A 23,592-nucleotide genomic window follows, 5' to 3' on the forward strand; every position below is an offset into this window, starting at 1 on the left:
TAAGAAATGGCTAGTAATATGCTGATGTGGACAGATCATGATTTGAAAACTGAGTTGTTCTGAATTTGATTTTCTCCTACAGGAAGGCTCACACTGATTCATCAGCATCCAACTCTAATTTTGGTTTCTATAGTTATAGAAGATTTTGATGTGTTGCAGTTTTGATTGGATAAATTGATTTCTGGGATGAAGGATTTTTTGTAAAGAAAATTTCATCTACTCTTGCTGTGGTTTGGAAAAATATGAATACGTTATTATGAATGGATTTTTTGGGGAGACGATTCAAACTTGTTTTCTCTTGCTGGATTATTGAGAGGTCGAGGAAGAAAAGATTAGCATTTAGAACTTAGATAAATGAGATTCCAGTTTCAGGTGGCAGTGCATCATCAAAATGTTTTACCCTGTTAAGAATCAAGATATATAGAAAGGAAAATAGGGCATGATAAAAGATCATCTATGATCTCAAGGAATGGTAGAGCAAGCTTGAATAATAGTATAAATTAATCTTGCTTACATTTCTGAGGTTTGGTTCCTTTTTGTGAATGTCAAATAAGAGGCTTTTGTGAAGTTTAGTCAACAGATGAACACTGAATCTTACCTTTGCATTTGGGTACAGGATTACTCCATGTTCCATTTTCTAAACAATAAATTTGGCTAGCCCCATGAATTTCCAGATCAGGAGAATTGCACTCAAATCTCAGGAAGGAGCCAAAAGGATAATCATGATCATTGTCAAAAAAGCCTGGTTCTGCAATCCTTCCATTTTCAGGGTTATTCACCGGTGGACAGGTCTTTACTGTAAAACACAGGCAACGTTACTATTATTTTCACATCAAATGTAAAATATTCCAAGATTGTGGACTGTTTCCTTTTCCATTGCTCATCAAGGTTTGAAGAGGAAATTTGAAAATGCAAAATTATTGTTAGTCTGCATGGAAAGATAGACCTGAATGTTTATACATGACATGGAAACTATACATCCATTCTTAAGGAATGTACTACTGAAAATACCCACACTTCTAGAGTGGTGTAATTTCACAAAGAAATTATGTTAGTCACATTCCACTCTATAAAGGACTGAATTTGCAAGCTCTGTGTTTTGAGATTGCTATATTTTATTCAGTGTTTTATCTCATAGCAATAATCCATTACAAATTATTGGTGACATTATTTAATATTTATCTTTTCTTTACCTTCACAATATGGGGCACGACCACTCCAGCCAGATAGTTCACAATCACTGTAATTTCTTGTACCCACCAGCTGATATCTTTAAAAGGACAGATATAAACAGTGAGTATATTTCATTCTTTAAAAGTGGATGGATGTCATTATAAGGTATCTACAAAGAAACACAGAAAGGGCAATTATCCAACCTTACTCGAGCTGCAAATTGTATTGCAATGGACTGGCTGGCTACAGCTGCCATTTTTAACTACAAATCCCCAATATCATTTTCCATAGAAATTATCTTCTTAAGATGTAACAAAAGCAGTGATGTGCAAAGGCTAAAATTTCCAGCAATGTATCTGGTTTTCTTAGGATTTTGAGATCAATTCTTCTTTCTCCATTAAATAAACCAGCAATTAATTGTCTGAGCTTGAAAGTAGTCATTTCAGCATTAAGAATGTAAGATTAATTGAATGAAATTTGTTATCCATATTTTTTAGTCTAAGGAACTTTCTTGTATAGAAATTCATCTTCTTGTCTAATATCTTCTCTTACCCTTTTCTCACCACTTACCTTTGAAGTCAATGGGCTCATAGATTCTGCACCTGGACTAAACTGACACAGGGTCAGAGATTTAATTCCTTTGCAAGATAGAACTATAATAGAGTACAGTTGGAAAGGACAAGTCTACAAGTCTACAAGTCTACTACAACAAGTGAGCAAGTTCAAGACTTTTACTATTGACTTTACATTATCAAATCATTGACTAGCTTTCTAGCTCATTGATTTTTACATGCATTAGCACTTTTACTTTCAATACTCAACTGTACTGAGCAAAAGAACACTTCTATCTTGTGTGGCTTAAAGTGACTTCAAGGAAATTAAGGTATATTATTCCCCATATAGAAAAGATGAATTGCGGCTGATTTTTGTTTGTTATGCAACCGTTATATTTATAACCATTATAAAGCAAGAAAGAGAGAAAGCTGGGAAAGATCGCAACTTCATGTATTCAGACATTGGAGGTACAGGCAATCTGCTGGAGGAATTTAGCAGCTTGATCAGCATCTTTGGGAGGAAAGAAATTGTAGTTGGTGGTGCTTGGCAAGTGTACATAACTTGGGAAGTCGAGTAATGAGCCTTTAGTGGACTTTCATTTCATTGCATTGATGGATGAAACTGACTTATCAAACCAGGATGCTGCATAGTAGCATGAAGCCTCCAGAATAGTAGGCTTCAACTTAAGTGATAATTACTAGCTGAACACTGAGAGAGTGGACTCCCTTTCCTTTCATGTAAAGTGTAATGTTGAATGATCAAGTACATAGATGATCACCAGATGATACAGAATAGCCTTTGGTGCCATGATTAACAACTTTGGAGAGTTAATTGCCATTGCCCTTAGAAGAACTGTGGTTGGCAATCTGTTTGACAAGCACTTGAAGAAAGTCTTGTTGGACTTTGAAGAAACAAAAAAGAATTCACTGGATTTGGCTGCACTGAAGTAATGATCTCTCAGCTTCAAACATACAGAATAAACAAAAGACCTCAATGAGTCAATTTCATTCTTATATATCTCCCAGTTTTTTGCAATTTTGAAAAAAAATTCACTGTTTTGTCCATGTGATTTTGAAAAACATTCTAGGAAAAGGTGTTGGTAGAACTAGCATAATAGGGCCAGTGGTTTTCAGATACATACTATATGTTCAATTCCAGGATGCAGCTTCAACTAAAAGTTATAACTCAGCAGGAACATCAAGACCAAACATTGACACTGGCAATTCAGTCATTAAAACATCAAAAACCTCACTGAAAATGGTGAAAAAAAAAGGTTACTGTGAAATATATAGCCCTTTTTCATAAGCATATTTAAAGCTTGTTCTGGGATTATGCATTGTAATTACTGAGAAAAGGCAGGATTTTTCTTTCAAATAGCACCAAATTGATTATTCAAGTATGATTTATGAAGACAAAACTGCTGATGTATTACACTCATTGTAAATATCAGAATCAATTTTCATTGTTATTTGTTTTACATATATGGTATTACAACAAAAATTACATAGGTTATCTCCATGATAAATGCCAATGTAAAAGTATACTCAAAATTATGATTCAGACAAAACACAATCTGCATCTCAGTGTAAAACAAAATGATTAATTACATAACACACACAAAGTGCTGGTGGAATGCAGCAGGCCAGGCAGCATCAAAAGGAAGAAGTACAGTCGACGTTTCGGGCTGAGACCCTTCGTCAGGACTAACTGAAAGAAGAGATAGTAAGAGATTTGAATGTAGGAGGGGAAGGGGGAGATCGGAAATGATAGGAGAAGACAGGAGGGGTAGGGATGAAGCTAAAAGCTGGAAAGCTGATTGGCAAAAGGGATACACAGCTGGAGAAGGGACAGGATCATGGGATGGGAGGCTTAGAGAGAAAGCAAGGTGGAGGGGAGCACCAGAGGGAGATGGAGAGCAAGCAAGGAGTGATTGTGAAAGGGACAGAGAGAGACAAAAGAGAGAAAAGAAAAAAATGGGGAAAAATAATCAATAAATAAATAAGGGTTGGGGTAAGAAGGGGAGGGGGGTATTAACGGAAGTTAGAGAAATCAGTGTGAATTTGCAGCATCTGCAGATGTTTGTGATTAATTACATGATTGTTTTGAACTTATCTTTCTTGAGTATACTAGAGTATAGCTAGTGCAGTGAAAATGGGTTCAGGTTTAGTGTTCTTCGTGTCGGATGTGGGAATTCAGGGAGAGCCCCCAGTCTTTCTGATAACTACATCTGTGTGAAATGCAGGAGATTCTGTGGATATGAAAAAGACACCCAGATGGTATATTGCCTCCTAGGTGCCAGAGTTAGGGACATCTCAGATCAGGATCACAACATTCTAAAAGGGGAGGGTGAGCAGCCAGAAGTCATAGTACATATTGGTGTTAATGACATAGGCAGGAAAAGGATGAGGTCTTGAAGAGAGAATATAGGGAGTTTTGTTGGAAGCTGAAAAGCAGGATCTCAAGGGGAGTCATCTTTGGATTTCTGCCTATGCTACCTCCCAGTGAGGGTAAGAATAGAGCAAACACGAGGACATCTGCAGATGCTGGAAATTCAAACAACAACACACACAAAATGCTGGAAGAGCACAGCAGGCCAGGCAGCATCTATAGGGAGAAGCACTGTCGACATTTCGGGCCAAGACCCTTCGTCAGGACTAACCAAAAGGAAAGATAGTAAGAGATTTGAAAGTAGAGGGGGGAGGGGGAAATGCGAAATGATAGGAGTAGACCGGAGGGGGTGGGATGAAGCTAAGAGCTGGAAAGGTGATTGGCAAAAGTGATATAGAGCTGGAGAAGGGAAAGGATCGTGGGACGGGAGGCCTCGGGAGAAAGAAAGGGGGGGGGTGGAGCACCAGAGTTTGCCTGTTCTCCATTTCCCTCTGGTGCTCCTCCCCCTCCTTTCTTTCCCTCCTTTCTCCAGCTCTATATCACTTTCGCCAATCACCTTTCCAGCTCTTAGCTTCATCCCACCCCCTCCAATCTACTCCTATCATTTTGCATTTCCCCTTCCCCCCTCTACTTTCAAACTTCTTACTATCTTTCCTTTCGGTTAGTCCTGACGAAGGGTCTTGGCCCGAAACGTCAACAGTGCTTCTCCCTATAGATGCTGCCTGGCCTACTGTGTTCTACCAGCATTTTGTGTGTGTTGAGGGTAAGAATAGGATGACTTGGCAGATACATGCGTGGCTGAGGAATTGGTGCATAGGGGCAGGGTTTCTGGGGAAGGTATGGCTTTTTAAAAATATGGAATTGTTACACCTGAACTTGTGGGGGAAGGTGCAAAATCCTTGTGGCAGATTTTCTAGAGCTAATGGGGAAGGCTCAAACTAGTTTGGCAAGGGGATAGGATCCAAAGTGATAGTTTAGAGGATGGAGCAGTTGACGTACAGGTATATCAGAATCAGAATTAGGATTAATGTCACTGGCATGTATCATGAAATCTATTGTTTTGCAGCAGTAATACATAGCTATTGCTATACATAATTAAATGAAGACTATAAATTACCATAACATATATAAACGTATATGTATAAAAACACACACACACACATATATATACATATACTGTAAAAAATTAAATAAAATAAGTAGGAGAAAAGGTAGAAGAAAGATAGTGAGGTAGTGCCCATGGTGGAGCTGGCTGAGTTTACTGCTTTAGAAATATAGAAACATAGAAAATCTACAGCACATTACAGGCCCTTCAGCCCACTATGCTGTGCTGAACATGTACTTACTTAGAAATTACCTAAGGATACCATAGCCCTCTAATTTTCTAAGCTCCATGTACCTATCTAGGAGTCTCTTAAAAGACCTTATCATATCTGCCTCCTCCACCGTCACCGGCAGTCCATTCCACACACTTACCACTCTCTGTGTAAAAAACTTACCCCTGACATCTCCTCTGTACCTACTTCCAACCACCTTAAAACTGTGCCCTCTTGTGTTAGATATACTTTCTGCAGCTTTTTCTGATCTTAAGCAGTGCCTCCTCCATAGGATCACAGCTGCAGAAAGGAAGGACTTTACTAGGGATTATTTACTGAATCAGAATGGGTGGAAGTGAGAAACAGGAGAGGAGCAATCACTCTATTGAGGGTATTCTATAGACTCCCCAATTGCAACAGAAGCACTGAGCAACAGACCAGAAGGCAGATTTTGGAAAGATGCAAAAAATAAGAGGGCTGTTGTCACAGGAGACTTTAACTTCCCTCATATTAATTGGTACATCCTCAGTGCAAAAGTTTTGAATTGGATGGAATTTGTTAGTTCTGTCCATGAAAGATCCCTGACTCAATATGTAGACAGGCCGACTAGAGGAAACATGTATTGGATTTGGTGCTGGACAATGAACCAAGTTGATCGTCAGTTGAACATTTTTGTTTCGTGCCCACAACTCCCTGGCCTTTAGTTTCACTTTGGAGATGGATAGAAGCAGATAGTATGGGAAAGTTCTTATTTGAGGGAGTTGGAAGCATATTGCTTTTAGGCAGGATCTGGGGAGCATAAATTGAGAATAAGTGTACCAGAAATGTGGGGGTTGTTTAGGGAGCAATTTTTGTGGGTTCTGGATAGCTTTGTCACATTGAGGAAGGGAAAGGATGGTAGGGTGAAGAAATGGTGGTTGACAAGAGATGTGGAACATCTAGACAAGAGAGAGTAAGCAGCTTACTTAAGGTTCAGAAAGCAAGGATCAGATAGGGCTCTGAGGCTCTAGGCAGCCAGGGAGGAACTGAAGAATGGACAAGAAAGCTAGAAGGATGTGAAGGCCATGGCAAGTGGAATTAAGGAAAATCCCAAGGAGCTCTACATGTATGTGAAGCACTCAAGGGTGTCCAGACTGAGGGTAGGTCCGATCAGGTATAGTAGAGGAAACATGTGCATGGAGTTGGAGGAGATAGAAGATGTCCTTAATGAATACTTTGCGTCAGTATCCACCAGTGAGATGGAGCTTGTAGCTTTGTGAATACAGTGTAAAAGAGGCTGATGTGCTTGAACATATTGATGTTTAGAAAACGGATGTGATAGAACTTTTGAAAATCATTAGGATAAATAAGTCCCTGGGACCAGTCGGGATATATCCCAGATTACTACTGGTTGTAGGGAAAGTGATTGTTGTATTTCTGGTGATGATCTTTGCATCCTCACTGGCCACAGGAGTAGCACCAGATGACTAGAGGGTGGCCAATATTATTCCTTTGTCCAATAAAGGGAGTTAGGGATAACCCTGGGAGTTATGGACCAATGAGTTTTATATCAGAGGAGGGCAAATTATTGGAGAAGATTCTTAGAGACAGGATTTACGAGAATATGGAGAAAGAAAGCCTGATTAAGGATAGTCAGCATGGCTTTGAAAGAGGGACAATCACGAGCCTGATTGAATTCTTTGACAAAGCGCATTGATGAAGATTGAGCAGTAAATGTGATGTTTATGGATTTTAGTAAGGTTTGCCATGGTAGGCTTATTGAGACTGTCAAAAGCCATGGGATACAAGGAAACTGCATGGACACAGCTGTCCATAGAAAGCACAGGGTGGTAGATGGAGTGTATTTTGCCTGGAGGTCAATGGTCAGAGGTGTTCTGCAGGAATCTGTTTTTGGACCCCTGCTCTTTGTAATTTTTATAAATGACTTGGATGAGGAAGTAAAAGGGTGGGTTAGTAAGGTTGCAGATGACACAAAGTTTGGTGGAGTTGTAGGTAGTGTGGAGTGTTGTTGTAGGTTGCAATTGGACATTGGCAGGATGCAGAGTTGGCTGATAAATCACAGATACAATTCACCCTGAAAAAAAAATAAATTGATTAATTTTGGAAGCTCGATCTTGAAGCCAGAAAACAGGATTAATGTCAGGTTTCTTGGCAGTGTGGGAGAGCAGCGGGATCTTGAGATCCATGTCCATAAATCCCTCAAAGCTGCTAGCTGTCACTCTGGTTGATAGGGTTATTGAGAAGGCATATGTGATGTGTTAGTCTTCATTAGTCGGGGATTGAGTTCGAGAGCCAGGAGATAATGTTTCTCCTCCATAAATCCCTGGTTGGACAACTCTTGGAATATTGTGCTCATTTTATAATAGGAAGGAAGTGGAGACTTTAGAGAGGATGCAGAGGAGATTTAGACCAGAGGGACTAGAGGGAATGTCTTATGAAGATAGGTTGAGCAAGCTTGGGATTTGCTCTTTGGCGCAAAGTGACCTGATGGTGACTTGATAGAGGTGAAAAGAGGCATAGATAGAGTTGATAGCAAGAGACTTTTTTTTTCCCAGGGCAGAAAAGTCTAATAGACAGGGGCATAATTTTACAGTGATTGGACGAAAGTATAAATTGGTGTCAGAGGTAAGTTGTTCACACAGGGAATGGAAGGTGTGTGGAAAGCGCTGCTAGGGCTGGTGGTACAGCCAGATATATTAGTGATATTTAAGAAACTTATAGATAGATACATGGATGACAGAAAAATGGAGGACGATGTTGGAAGAAGGAAGGGTTAGAACGATTTTAGAGTAGATTAAAAAGTCAACACAACATCGTGTACCAAAGGGCCAGTTCAGCGCTGTAATAGTCTATGTTCTATGTACAATAGAATGGATAATATTACATTCATTGACCAATTCATCAAAATAGTAATAAGAGACCATAGTTCTAAAAGACTATAAAACAGGAGCAGAATTAGGGCATCAGCCCATTGAGTCTACTTTGCCATTTGGTAATTTCCCAGTCAACCCTATTCTCCTGTCTTTTCCCCATAACCTTTGACTTTCCTCCTCATCAAGAACCTACCTACCTCTGCTTTAAATGTATCAAATGATCTGGACTCCACAACCATCTTTGACAATGATTTACCACCCTCTAGCTCAAGAAATTCTTCCTCACCTCTGTCCTAATGGACACCTTTGCAGACACCCCACCCTGCAAAAACTCATTTCAGGGAGGTAGCACCATCAGTTTGTGGGAGACTCCCAGGAGAGGTGGGATGTCTGCAACAGAGTGGCTCCTTGGCAGCTAACCAGCTAGTTTAAATAACGTTAGCTATGCTAATGAACGAATGACACCTGTTAAACTCACCTCTCCCTCTCCCTCTCCCACTCCTCTGCTCCCCTGCTTCCTCGCTCTCGCTCTCCCAAAAATCGATTTCCTGGATTTTGTATATCATTTGTGGGTGGCAGGGAGCCACTATCAATTTGCGGGAGAGTCCTGGTACTTCCAGGAGAGGTGGGATGTCTGCCCTTGTATTCTGAGGCTGTGCCCTCTGGTCCTTAACTGCCCCAGAAATGGAAATATCCTTTTATGTCCATCTACCTAGGCCCTTCAATATTTGGCCAGTATTATTGAAATCCCCTTCATAGAAATTACGTTGTCACGTGTACCCATTCTTTCTCCTAGAAAGCAATAAAATCAGATTGTTAAAATTTACTCCTTACCCTTCATCGCACGTGTATTCAATGCGTGCGCCAAACACCAAATCTTCACCTTGTATCAGTTTAAATGATCCATGTAAAATATCTTCTGGAGTTCCACAACGCTTTACTAATGTTTGACATTGGGTTTGAAATAGTCGTGAACATTAATTGGCAGTTTTATCAGTACAGAATAGTCAAAAGAATTTGATATTTATTATCTAATATCATGCATATTAAAATATTGCAGTGAGTACAAAAAGCACACAAGGTAATAGGAGCAGGAGTAGGCCACCAGTCCGTCAAACCTGCCCTGTTCAATAAGCTCATGGCTAATCCATTCTAGGCCTCTTTTGTGCCAATTTTTCCATACCTTTCAATTTGCTATTTTTTCAAGTATTTATCACTTCTCCTTTATGTTACCCCTAACTCTTAAACCCTCCAGGTGAGAGAATTCCAGAGATTCATGACTCTCTGTGAGACAATTCTCTACACCTCAGTTTTAAATGAGCTTGGTTCAATGTTTTGTCACCTTGTTCAAGATTCTCCTAGTGGAAACTTCACAGCAGCAGTCAGCACCATCCCCACCTACCCATCAAGGATCTTATATTCAATAGGATTACCCCCAGTCTTCTAAATAAAAAAAATCATTTAAGTTTCTTAGCTATTTATTAAATAAATGATCAATATATTAGTATTGAAAAAAACAAAATATGAACATGCAGAGGTCTATTATAGAAATTGTCCAGTACTAATTAAAGTCCTTTAAAGGGGATATATATATTATGGCAAGAAAAATTAACCAGAGTCCCCTTCACAGCTTTTAATTTCCATTTTTCCTTATGACATTAAATGATGCCATTTAGCCAAGGTACCCATGCTGGCCCTCAAGGTAATCTTAAACAGTAGACAACAGTAGTGCATATTATCAAGTGATTGCAGTTGGATGCGTGAGGAAGATGCACCATCTGCAGCATCACTGTTCTATTCCAGTGGATTCAAGAACACATTTGAAGGTGCTGTAGGAAAGGAAGTTGGAGGGATAGGATGTAACATGGAGCTGTGGAAAGAAGACTGAGTGGTTAAGTGGAAACACAGAGTACCCATTAATGAACCACCTTCTGGTTGGTGAGATGTAATGAGTTACTGTATGTGCAGCAGGACTTATTCCTGGGGTCTCCACATTTTATAATTTATATGAAAGAATTGGATGAAAGGTCCAAAGAAAAATGTGCTGACTTCAAACACGGTTGGGAAAGTAAGTTGTGAAGAGGACAAAATGAAGCTATAGAGAGGTTATACAGTCTGCAACAATTTTGAAAATGGAGTATGAGAAAATGTGAAATGCTACATTTTGACAAGAAAGCCAAAATATATGAAAAATTTCTAAATAATGAGAGATTTCAGAAATCTGACTTGCATAGGGATCAGTCTGTCTTACTGTAGTTGTGATTCTCAGCAGGCTTGTATGCAAGTGCAGAAGTTAATTAAGAAAGCTAAGAGAGTTCTAATGGTTTATTGCTAAGAGAATTTAATACAAAAGAGGTGATGATTTCCTTCAATTGCATAAGTCTCTGGTGATACCAAATCTGGTGCAGAATGTACAGTATCAGTCTTCTTACATCAGGAAGAGTGTTAGTATATTGGAAACAGTTTGGAAAAGGTTTACTGCACTGGGAATGAGTTAACTGCCTTATGAGGAAGACTGTGCAGCTTAGTCTTCATATCTGTTGGAGTTTAGGAAAATGATAGGGGATGATAAGAGCATAAGGGGTCTTGATGGAGAGGATGTGGAGACAATGATTTCCTTTTGAGGAAGAATCCAGAACAAGTGGTCATCACTTTAAGATAGAGCTCAAGTGAGATTCTTTTAGTCTTTGGAACTATTTTCCACAAAGAGCTGTGGAAGCAGAGTCTTTGAGTACTTTTAGGACAGAAGTCGATAGGTATTTAATAAATATTTTTACTGTGAAAAATGTCTATTTTACACTTTCAATTAATTGATCCTTTCTAATCCCAACAGCTTTTATAAAAACTTACTTCTGTAAAGATTAATTTTTAAGCTTATGTATACATTTAGCATTTTGCTTTGTTTTTATTGTAACTAAAATATTAAATTACAAGTAGAAATTTAGAATTCTCTTGTCTACTGCTAAATACAAAAAAATTAACATATCATTCTGAGCTGATTGTTTGATAAATGAGATTCAGCGTCGAGTGTACATTCAGATTAGCCATGATCTTGTTAACTAGCAAAATTAGTTCTTGGAAACAGGGCAGGATTTTTTTTTATTTTTCCCAAGTTTTATCTTAAACAGCATGAAACCACCAGAGGATGCATTGCATCTATGCAGCAAAGGCCACTACCTTGTCTTACATATTGAATTAACAAATTATTTTTAAGTAGAATAATGAAATCAAATAAATATCTATGTCTCAGTCTCACTTACAACTGCAAGTAAGGTCTGGATTGTCTTTGATCCATTGTCCATCCACACACATGTATCGTAAAATACCCACATATCCTGAATCACATTGATAAGTCACGAAAGAATTATGAGGATAACGATTATTTCTGGTGCTTAATCTAGGCGTTGCATTTTTAATTCGTTCAGGTTGGCTGCATTCTAATGTAAGAAAAAGGTTAAGATCAATATTAGTTATGATTATATAAAGCTTATGTATAATTGACTAGGTAATAGCAAAAATATTATGTGCAAATATTATAACAAATATTTGGGTTTTATGCTCACCTAAGCAGCCAAAACCACACAAGATCTGCACAGATTCAACAATTTCTTATATTTCCTGAACATTATTCAAACAGAGAATTTACTCATTCTGTATTTCTTCCCTTTAAACCACATGGTCCTCCTTATTTTAACCCCTAATTTCCTCTGAACAAAATTCTGTTTGGTACTTTGAATTAATTGAATCTTTCTATCTTTTGACTACTTTTGTAAAGACTTCCTTTTGTAAAGGTTTATTTTTAAACTTACAAATATACATATGCATTTGCTTTGTTTTTATTGTAGCCAAAATTTTAAATTATGTGTAGAATTTTACTTTTCTCCTCTTTTATTGCCAAACTTAAAACAAGATAACACATTATTATGAGCCGGTATGTATTCAGTATTTTGATAAATCGTTGGAAAATTCTCATTCCTCCATCACCCCCCAAGAGATCTTATAAACTGATTGGGCCCCAAAGTTTATTTAACTGAAAATACTTAGTTGGTAATTAATGACAGTTTCAAATTTCAAAGTAAATTTATTATAAAATTGCATATACAGTATGTCAGCACATACAACCCTGAGATTTGCTTTCTTGCCAGCATACACAATAAATCGACGAAGCACAATAGAATCAATGAAAGACACACGTGGCAGGACAGACAAAAGAAAACAATGTGTAAACTGTGCAAATGTGAAAGAGAAGAATAATATAATAATAAATTAATAAAGCAATAAATATTGAGAACATAAGAGGAAGAGAATTTGAAAATGAGTGTATAGATTGGGGGAACAGTTCACTGATGCAGTGAGTGAATTTGAGTGAAGTTATCCCCCCCCCGGTTCAAGAGCCTGATATTTGAGGGGTAGGGACTGTTTCTGAACCTGATGGTGTGAGACCTGAGGCTCCTGTGCTTTCTTCCTGATGGCAGCATTAAGAGAGCATAGCCTGGGTTGTGGGGTTTATTGATGATGGATGCTGCTTTCCTAGCGAATGTGTTCCATGTAGATGTGCTCAATGGTGGGGAGGGCTTAACCTGTGATGGACTGGACTGCATCCACTATGTTTTGTAGGATTTTCCATTCAAGGGCATTGGTGTTTCCATACCAGGCCATGGTGCAACCAGTCAATAAACTCTCCACCACACATCTATAGATAGCTGTCAAAGTTTCAGATGTCATGCCAAATTTTTGCAGACTTCTAAGGAAATAGAGGCACTGCCATGCTTTCTTTGTAACTGCACTTATGTGCTGGGCCCAGCACAGTTCCTCTGGTATGATAACACTGAGGAATTTAAAGTTGCTGATCCTCTCGGCCGCTGATGCCCTGTTGAGGACTGGTTCATGGACCTTCGGTTTCCTCCTCCTGAAGTTAATAATTATCTCTTTGCTGACATTAAGTGTGTCCTGAAGAAATGGCTCAAAGTATCTACTGTTAGTTCCTATTTCCATGGCTGCTGCCTGACCTGCTGAGTTCCTCCAGCATTTTGTGTTATGATGCTTTGAGTGAGAGGCTGTTGTTGTGGCACTATTCAGCCAGATTTTCAATCCCCTCCTTTGATTCATCACCATCGTTGATTCGGTCAATGACAGTGGCATCATCAGAAAACTTAAATATAGTATTGGAGCTGTGCTTAGCCTTACAGTCATAAGTATAAAGTTAGTAGAGCAGGGACTGAGCACATAGCCTTGTGGTTCACCTGTGCTGATGGAAATTGTAATGGAGATGTTGTTGCCAATCTAAACGGATTGGGGTCTACAAGTGAGGAAGTCAAGGATCCAGCTGCACAAGGAAATATTGAGGCCAAGATCTTGAAGCTTATTGATTAGGTTTGGGGGGATAATCACGTTGAATGCTGAGCTGTAGTTGATCAAGAACATCCTGATATATGTATCTTTGCTGTCTAGGTGTTCCAGGCTTGAGTGAAGAGCCAATGAATTAGCATCTGCCGTAGAGCTATTGTACTGATAGGCAAATAGGAGTGGATCCAAATCGCTTCTCAGGCAGCAGTTGATATCTTTCATCACCAGCCTCTCAAAGCACTTCATCACAGTGTATGTAATTGCTACTGGACAATAATCATTGAAGCAGGTTACCATGTTCTTCTTTGGTAGTGATATAACTGAAGCTTACTTGAACCAGGTGGGCATCCTAGATCGCTGGAGCAAGAGGTTAAAAATATTGGTGAACACTCTAGCCAGTTGATATGTGTTTAGTACTCGGCCAGATACCCCATCTGGGCAGACTGATTTCTGTGGGTTTACCCTCCTGAAGGATGATCTCACATCAGTCTCAGAGGGTCATTGAGGGCTGTAAGAGTTTGCAAAGGTTCTTCCAAGTTTCAATGGTCAAAGTGACCATGGAAGGCATTGAGCTCATCTGGGAGTGAAGACTTGTTGTCACCTAAGTCATTCAGTTCCACTTTGTAAGAAGTAATGGCATTCAAACCCTGACCCTGACTTCCTCAAGTTTAGTCTGGAATTGCCACTTTGCACGTGAGCTGGCTTGCCAGAGATAGTACTTGGACCTCTTGTATTTTACTTGGTTACCAGACGCTGAACGCACTGATCTGGCCTTCAGCAGATTGTGGATCTTGTGGTTCATCCAGAGCGTCTGACTGGGGAAGACAGTGAATGACTTCATGGGGATGTATTTGTCCACAACTGCTTTAGTAAAGTCAACGACAACCACAGTGTATTCATTCAGATCTTCTGAAAAGTGCTTGAACATGACCTACTCCAGTGATTCAAAGCAATCCTGGTGCTGCTCCTCTGCCTCCCACAACCCACTTCTTTGTTGTGATTATTTATGGTGCCTTTCTCTTTAGCCTCTGCCTGTATTCAGCTAGGAGAAGGACAGCCAAGTAATCAGATTTCCCAAAATGTGGGTCTGGGCATGGAAGAGTAGGCATTCCTAATGATAGCAAACTAGAGATCTACCATGTCAGGAAGCCTGGTTCTGCAGGCTTTATGCTGCTGCAAATTGGTCAGAGATTTCTTCAAACAAGCCTGATTGAAGTCCTTGACTATGATTTGAAATGCTTTGGGATGGACAGTTTCTTGTTTGGTGATGGCAGAATTCAATAACTTTAGTGCCCTATTAACATTGGCTTTTGACAGTATATAAACTGCAGTCAGGATTGTGGACAGTAATTCTCTTGATAGGTAGAATAGTCAGCACTTAATCATTAGATCTTTCAGAATGAGGGAACAAAAGTTTAACAAGGTCAAGTCTATTGCATTTGACTACCACAGAGTTTATCATGAAACACAGACCCACACTTTTGCCTTCCTCAAATCAGCAATTTGGTCTGTCCGGTATATCGAGAAACTCTCGGGTCTGATTACCGATTCCTCTGTGCTTGGAGAGAGCTATGTCTCCATGAAACATGGAACATAGCAGTGTCTCAATTCCCTCTGATACAGCAACCTTGCCCATAGATCCTCAGTCTTCTTCTCCCACAATTGTACATTTGGTAACAAGATTCTTAGTGGATGAACATTCATTGTTTAGTGTTTGAAGCCTGGCTTGGAGTCCTCCCCTCCACTCTCCCTTCTGGCTATGGCGATGTACCTTCACCTATTTATCTGCCCAATTAGCAAGGTGCTGTACCTGCATGCTAGAGAGTTAAGTCTGCTGAGTCCTTCAGGAGATTGCGAAATTACTAGTTCATTAAGGTGGATCAAAAATACATGCTTGAAGAAAAATTACAAGCTTCCAGATTGCAGTGAATGCAATTCAGAAGAGTTATATTTAGAAATTTTGAAAGCAGCCTGCAGCATGTCACCATGGTTCACTGGCACCATCTTGGCTGAATGATAGTGAAGTTTAGTTCTATTTTCAGGTTGAGGTAACATATTGGGCCTAACTTTCATCTTATCTATTGCATGTAAATCTTTCTGATCAACTTTCCGACCTAAAGATTTTTACAATGTTGGTAAGCCAACTCTGTGCATTAAGACTGCCAAATAATGTCCATATTCTTTAATTATTGTTGGGGCAGTGCTTCTTCAACTAAAGTTGATTGCTATCTTGTTAATTGCAATAACGGCTTCTGCACCTCACTTTTAAATTCACTTGTCACTTTTTAGGAATAACCCACTGTCATGGAATCAAGGTGTTAGAAAGCAGAGAAATACCCTTTTTGCTGCAGCATGTTTGTGCTGACTCTCATCTACCTGCACTAATCCCATTTGCCGCTATTAGCACCACATACTTCCATGTCTTGCTTATTTAAGTGTCTGTCTAAATACCTCTTAATTGTAGCATCCATCACCTTCTCTAACACCCACACTCTATGTAACAAAACAAATGATTCAGATATACCAAAGTCTTTTAGAAAATAGAATGAAAATATCAAAAATGTTTTATTATTGATTGTCCATGAAAATTCTGATGGTTGGTGTAATTACGTTTTTGGCCTGCAGAGATCATAGAATTTTGTGCAGAATTCATGAACTTGTTGCCTATTCTAAACATTTGCTCAGCTGAGATGTACTTCTTTAATAAGAAGGGAAAATGCTGGAAGTAGCAGATCAGGCTGCATCTGTGTTATGAGAAAGGCCATCATTTTGATTCAGGGAGCCCTGTGCAGAGGATCTTTGGCTTGAAATGTTGAAGCTGTTTCTCTTCTCACAGAAGCAGCCAGACCTGCTGAGAATTTCAAGAATTTTTATTTTTTCGTTTTTTAATTCTCGTATCTGCCATTTTTTTGTTCCTGGTCCCAGTATCTTAATAGATGTTGCTACTGTTTATCCAGCAGATGGAGATATTGCACAAGATATTATTTACAGATTTGAGCCACCGATATAAGCAATCCCCTTCACTTGATTGTCTCACTAAATATCTGTCTCTTTTTATTCATTCCAACCAAAATTATTTACTGCATTGATACAGCAAAGCTGGTAATCAGAACAAGCCTCTTAATCATTTGTCTGCTGGTATACCCATGTTTTTGGTGTCTTTTTTATATTAGAAATATAGAAACATAGAAAACCTACAGCACAATACAGGCCCTTCAGCCCACAATGCTGTGCCAAATATGTTCTTACTTTAGAAATTACCTTTGGTTACCCATAGCCCTCTATTTTTCTGAGCTCCATGTACCTATCCAGGAGCCTCTTAAAAGACTCTATCGTATCCGCCTCCACCACTATCACCAGCAGACGGTTCCACTCATTTACCACTCTTTGGGTAAAAAACTTACCCATAGCATCTCCTCCATACCTACTTCCAAGCGCCTTAAAACTGCGCCCTCTCGTGTTTGCCATTTCAGCCCTGGAAACAAGCCTCTGACTATCCACAAGATCAATGTGTCTGATCTGATTTTATTCAAAATACCATCCTCTGAATTCATTTCTATTTCTGCCAGCTTTCTTGCCAATACACTTTTCTCAACAGTTCATCACACCTTTCCAGGATACGCTCTTAACACGGAAATTTGCTAAATCTTCATGTTGCTAAATTTCTCTTTCCTGATTGAAAAGAGCACATGACAATGTTTCTATTACTGTAAATACATTCCTTACAGACGTGATATCATCACTATAACTCAAACACATTTCTCTGTTAAGTATTTTGCAAATGCTGGCAATATCAATCGGGCATTCTAAAACTGTGTGATAAGAGATCAACCCTCAAACGGTCAATCATTCTATTTTCCTGGAAATTCTGTTAAAATCATCACAACAATCCTAAACAAGAGAAAATCTACAGTTCCTGGAAATCAAATACACTCAACTATCCTGAAGTTCCTTTTATGATGAAGTGGAACCATTGAACCATTAATGCTTTTAATTGTTAATTTAATGGTCTTCATGAAAGTAATGCTACTTTATTTTCAGTGTTTACCATGTACTACTGGTGGGACTTATGCCTTGTTCCAAATTTTGCTCCTGTTCCATAAATATTTTTTTTATCATTCAGGGTAATAGCTTTGCACAAGGTTAATTCTAAAAAAAATGTTTTGTCCATTTGTACTATTGTTGTGCACCAAGATTACACAACACACAACGCAAGTTATGCCCACTCATTTCTATATTTAAAGCTTAGATTTTCATAGGGCATTCCATAACCTCAGCATATCACAAAGTACTTTACAGAGACATTAGGTACTTTAAAGGTATATTCACTGTTAAGAGAAAAATTGGGGAGATGAAATCAATGAAGTATGAACAGGAATTGCAATGCACTGTACAATTTATACTAAGCACATTAGCATGTAGTTGGATACTTGAATAATTACTAAGTACTTATTTTTGTACCAGTTTTAAAGGATATCATTGTGTAAAATTACTCACCCATGGGTTGAAGAGCAAAGGAACTGTCAAACATGCCTAGAAGAATAACAAAATATGTTAGTTTCATTTTGAAAGATAAATTGGAAGTGTTATACTTGTAGCCTTGTGATGAACTGGTGAAATACAGACTGAAACCGATCTGTTAAAGTTTTACTGCAAATGTAAATATCTAACTCCTTGTCTGTTTGAATATCAACGTTTTAGTTGAATGAACTTAAAATTATGTCAACAATATAGATTCCAAATATTGGTAAATGAAATAAATTGCACTTTCGACACATGCATAATTTCATAGTGGATGCATTCATTTTAAATGTTTTATAAAAACAGTTAATTAAATGGATTATCATGTTTCAAATACATGCTCTTTTTATTTGAATCTGATCTAACTGATAAAGGTGTACTTACTCCCAATTTCAAATTGTTCTGAGATGGCAATAAACCTTTCCTTTGAACTTCTATAGTTGCACATTGGATTTAGTAAAGATCATGCTGGATATATTGATGATTATGGCTTGGAGACACAGTGTTTCAATTTAAGATGGTGTTGGATTCAGATATTTTTGATCCAAGATTCCTACAGAAGTCAAAAATTAGGCATAAAACTTAATGCTTCAGGATTGCTTTATTAAGCCTCAGTAGAACCAAGAAAATTGGAAATGGGGAATAGCAAGAATCTAAAAACAGAGAAGAATGGAAGGAAAAGAATAAAGATGGCAAACCTATGTGCTCTGCTCCTCGTATACCCCATAAGTAAAAGCTATTTCATTCAAATTTGTAGATAAGAGTTAACCAGTCAGATAGCTCCTTCTAAATACAACACAAGGGAAACTTCCAGGATGATACAAAGAACTGTCACCATTAAAGGACACATTGAACAAATGTAATTACATATTGTGACCACTAGGAAACATACTAAAGACTTATATGTCTATAGGTAGTTATATAAAATAAGGCAGTCATATATGTTAAACTGTAAAGATAATAACTATTATACAGTCTAATACAATATTCCCTCCTTTGATCACACTTTTAGAATCCAGTACATCGGAAAATTCAGAATAAAACTTGTGGTATCTATGTAAAGAATAAAATGGTGAAAAAAAACTTCATAAGTTATGAAAATATCAAAGCGTATTAACAGGACTATGTCATAGTTAAGAAGATTAACAGGTGCACTGACATGAGTTTGAACTACTCTATTAATGATCACTCTTATACAAGTAAATACGATGTAAATTATGATTAAGCATATTAGGATAAATATTATGACCCAGCTTCTGAGACTTAATTGAATCCAATAAAAATACCATTCATCAGATTAATGTATTTTAGTTGTTTCTTTATGAACATGATCACCACATCAGTTATGCTTTCAGTCTCATCGGGTATGTAAGTACACTTCTTCCCCATAACTGCACATGTAACCCCCACCCCTCCAACTGCTGAGAAGATCTAATGCTATGTGATTCTGAAGAACCTTTTTATGCATGGCAACTATTTCTATTGTTACTTTTTCCAAGGCACTATCAGTGTCTTACCTACACTTTCTGAAGCCGCAGCAACATTTTCAATCTCCCTTATACTTTTTGATGCAATAAATTTGATACAAAACATGCTTCTTCCAAAATGTCTCATTTACTTCTAGACATAGGAGGTAAACTCCAGTTCTTCATATGTCTCATGGCCAGAAAGACATTCCCCAAATAACAAAATCTTAATCAATTACATGAAAGAGAGGTGTAGGCTCCATTTTTGCACATGAGGTGTGTATTGTTACATGAACTTCATCCATTTCTTATTACTTGACAAGGACCTTGTTGAATTGTAATATTTTTCTGATGGATACCATCACTGAAAATTCCAGAGTCATTACCCATTTAGGACAATATAAACTATAATTGCATAAACTATGCCCTAAATAAGAATGGCACTTTTGAACTCAGGCAAAACATAGCTTTTACAGTGAACACATTAATAGATTTAATTGCTTTGTAATAAACATTAGGTGCAGATATAGAGTTATCTTAGGATAAGACATGAGTTGGGTCAGATGTTATATGATACCTAAAATCATGCAGATTATATTTACATAATTGATATAATTCAAGATGGTATATTGTGTTATATTAGATTTTGTAAGACATTGATAAATGTCTGTAAGATCAAAATGCCAATATAGTTCTTTCTGATCTTGTAGCATATTGGGTGTGCTTATGTCTCTAGTGTATTTGTTGGTAGTACAGGCTTCCCCTGCTTTACAAATGTTCGCTTTATGCCACTTTGCTTTTACAAAAGACCTACATTAGTAACCTGTTTTCGCATTACAAAGAGGATTTTCGCTTTTACGAAAATTTTTCCCATATAAATTAATGGTTCTTCGCTGTACGCCACTTTGGCTTAAGAAAGGTTTCATAGGAATGTTCTACCTTTGTAAAGGTGGGGCACCAGTAGATGGATTCTTTCTTAGTTTCAGGCACCATTAAAATTCAAATGTCTGCCAAGAATTTTGATAGTTGGCTTGATAGATTCATTTGGATTCAAGCTTATCATTTATATGTAAACATTAACCCACTTATGTAAGTCCAAAGGAATGTTGTGTGCTGCAATATAATGGGGAGTGACCATTAGAGTGGCTAATTGATTAATGGACACAGAATGTGTTTGAGAAAAAAGCAAGCTGTGTTGAGACAAGAGATTGAAGAGTTTGTATATCTCTGTGTGTCTTTGCCTTGTGAGTCTTGTGAATATATTGAGGGTGCTTTCCCGTTTTGCCTTAAAACACCTCTTAGACTTTTGGTTTAAGATAGCACTGGTGAACCTCAGTGACTGCTTTCTGGTGGCAAATAGAACAAAGAAAACAACAAAAACTTCATTAAATGCAAAATGCTGGAGGAACTCAGCAGGCCAGGCAGCATCTATGTAAAGGAGTACAGTCAACATTTTGTGTATGTTACTTGGATTTCCAGCATCTGCAGATTTCCCTTTGTTTGTGATTGAAATACTTCATTAATTGCACTTTTTCTGCTAAGCGATCCCAGCAAACAATAGACTGTAACTTCCCCGTTGGAGCTGAACTTTTGAACCACCTGTATGACCTGGCATTTTTGTGGTCAGAACTGAGGTCTCAAAGGTTCAGGATGGTTGCTCAGTGATGTGCACGTACGTAATTGAGGCAGCGGGGTCCGTGCCAGAGTGCAGGGAACAACCTGAGGTTTAATTGATTCAAAGACCAAGCCGACTTGGAAAAGTTGGGTATGGGCTGTATTGAGGTGGCGGAGCAACAGCCCCAGAGCATACCAAAGTGGTAGGATCCAGGTTGTAGAGCAAGGTCTGGATGATTTAACCGTCAGGCCAAATTGAAAAGAACAGGATGTCAGGGCCAGTTCAAATCACTGCTAGGTGAGGTTTACTCATCTCTGCGCCAAACTGTGGTTGTGGCCTGTAACTATCACATTGTGGAGTCTCTTCTGGGAACTTCAGTTCTCAATGCTATTTGCTTACTTTTATTGTTTGCATGTTTTTTCTCTTTTTTTTCTCATTGGGTGTTTGATGGTCTTCTTTTATTTTAATAGGTTCTATTGGGTCTCTTTGTTTTGTAGCTGCCTGATGAATCTCAAGGTTGTATAAAATATATATACTTTGATAATAAATATACTTTGACTTTGATGGATTTCACCAAGGGCCAGAGATTGCGATCAATGCCTAAGACCCGGGGCGGTTTCAAGAGTGATTTGGAATTTGGAGTACACAGTAAACGAATGTTGACTAAGAATCATGAGCCTCGAAATCTTCGGGCCTTGCAGAAACGTTTGTGGAAGTCTTTGTGACTTGCTATGTGGTCTTTTGTGTGGCTTATTTATGTTTTCTGTTTATAATAATAAATTAGGCTTAAGTTATTTTGTTGTGCTTGTACACTTACTACCACATCTCGAGGTCATTTGATTTGTTTGGGTCAGTTCAACCCAACCCATTACATGTTGGCACCATGAACAGGATCCGAGGAAAATGTGGAGGTGGACAAGCAAGTCGAGTGATACCATACAGAGGTCCCCACGTGGACAAATAACTCTGAGGGTTTTGGATTGCAGGCTGTTGCTCTGAGTAAGTATGGTCCTCTCAGATGCTGGGAGAAGGAACTTATTGAATTGTCTGACCTTAAACTTCCATGTGTAGTTTCACCATGCCTTAAGCATATAGCTTTTCCCTCTAGAAAGGATTCTCTGACTCAGGTAGGATGGATTTTTGTAACTGCATTGGAGCAGTTAAATATTGAAACAGCTGAAATCTCTGAGGAAAACGAACATCTGCAGTATGACTTGGCCTCTTTGAGTTCTCAGAACTACTTAAGCGAAATGGCATGTACAGCACAAAAACATGCTGAGTGCACTGACGTTAGACAAGTTGCTGTGGCATAGAGATCCTTTAATCATTAGACATCCTCCCTGAGGTGGCCCAGCCAGGGCTGATCAAACCCGGCCTGTGTTCTTCCCATGGACCAGGATAATGAGAGGCATGTAATTCTGAGGGTAATGATATTTTTAAACGTCACTACCTGGCATCTGGCAACCTCCCATGCCTGGGATTGCATGGGTTAAAGGGGCAGTGTTTACTGGGATTCAGCATAAATAGCCGCTGTATTGCAAAAAGCATCATGCATCACAGCTGTATGACAGTGGATCCTGTAAGGGCCCAATCTATGGTCCTGTAGAAGGAATGGGACCCAGATACTTGGGATAGGGATATCTGGTATCATGATGATTCAGACAGGGACGAGAACAATGTCTCTGAGGCACGTCATGTAAAAATTAATGAGGTAAACCAGAATGCTGATGAACAAAATCACGATGCAGAGCTGTCCCCAATACAACTGAGATCACTCTCTGTAGCTGTACTACCAAGGAGTCACACGATTTAGCTCAGCAGCTGTGTCAGTGGATAGGAGAATCCTCGTCCAGCTGGCTCACCTGCCTATGGAATTTGGGAGTTTCTCAACTGTTTTTATGATGTACATTAATTGATTCATTTAGGGTCATCAACACTGGACCCATTGGTCCTGGCTGATTTGTGGACTGGTCAGGCTGATGGAGCTGAGTGGTCATACAAGCTGCCTGTGTTCATGACCCTGCCACTTTGGAACGGGATGCATCTCCTGATACCTTGGAATCCCCAGGAAGCTATTTCATGCTTCTGTGATAAGCTAACTCTCCCATTTATAATAATAATGCTTTAAACAGCCTCCTTTTTCCGCTGTAAACTCACCTGATTGATGGAACGGGGAGTCTCACCGTGGACCAGTGCCTTGCTGCCTCTGCTGTATATATTGAGAAACCTACAGCTGGAGGCACAAACAGAATCAGCAAATTCATGCGATACTCACAAGTATACATTCTGTATCACCTCAACTGTCACATTGTGAGTAGGGAAAATTGGTAAAAAATATG

General features: G+C 38.6%; 1 protein-coding gene across 1 annotated transcript in view; it reads right to left on the reverse strand.

Moving 5' to 3' along the window:
* LOC132401506 (complement factor H-like) overlaps positions 1-14,579 on the reverse strand; it is a 29,547-nt gene extending 14,968 nt beyond the window's left edge. Inside the window, exons 1-5 of the mRNA XM_059983531.1 lie at positions 14,399-14,579; positions 11,566-11,742; positions 9,140-9,245; positions 1,194-1,270; positions 599-796 (exon numbers count right to left, since the gene is read on the reverse strand). Of these exons, the coding sequence (XP_059839514.1) occupies positions 599-796; positions 1,194-1,270; positions 9,140-9,245; positions 11,566-11,742; positions 14,399-14,579 (739 nt within the window). The remainder of the gene's footprint in view (positions 1-598; positions 797-1,193; positions 1,271-9,139; positions 9,246-11,565; positions 11,743-14,398) is intronic.
* Positions 14,580-23,592: the final 9,013 nt, after the last annotated feature.

This window comes from Hypanus sabinus, chromosome 11 (genome assembly GCF_030144855.1).
Source record: "Hypanus sabinus isolate sHypSab1 chromosome 11, sHypSab1.hap1, whole genome shotgun sequence".
In the NCBI taxonomy this organism is placed as follows: Eukaryota; Metazoa; Chordata; class Chondrichthyes; order Myliobatiformes; family Dasyatidae; genus Hypanus; species Hypanus sabinus.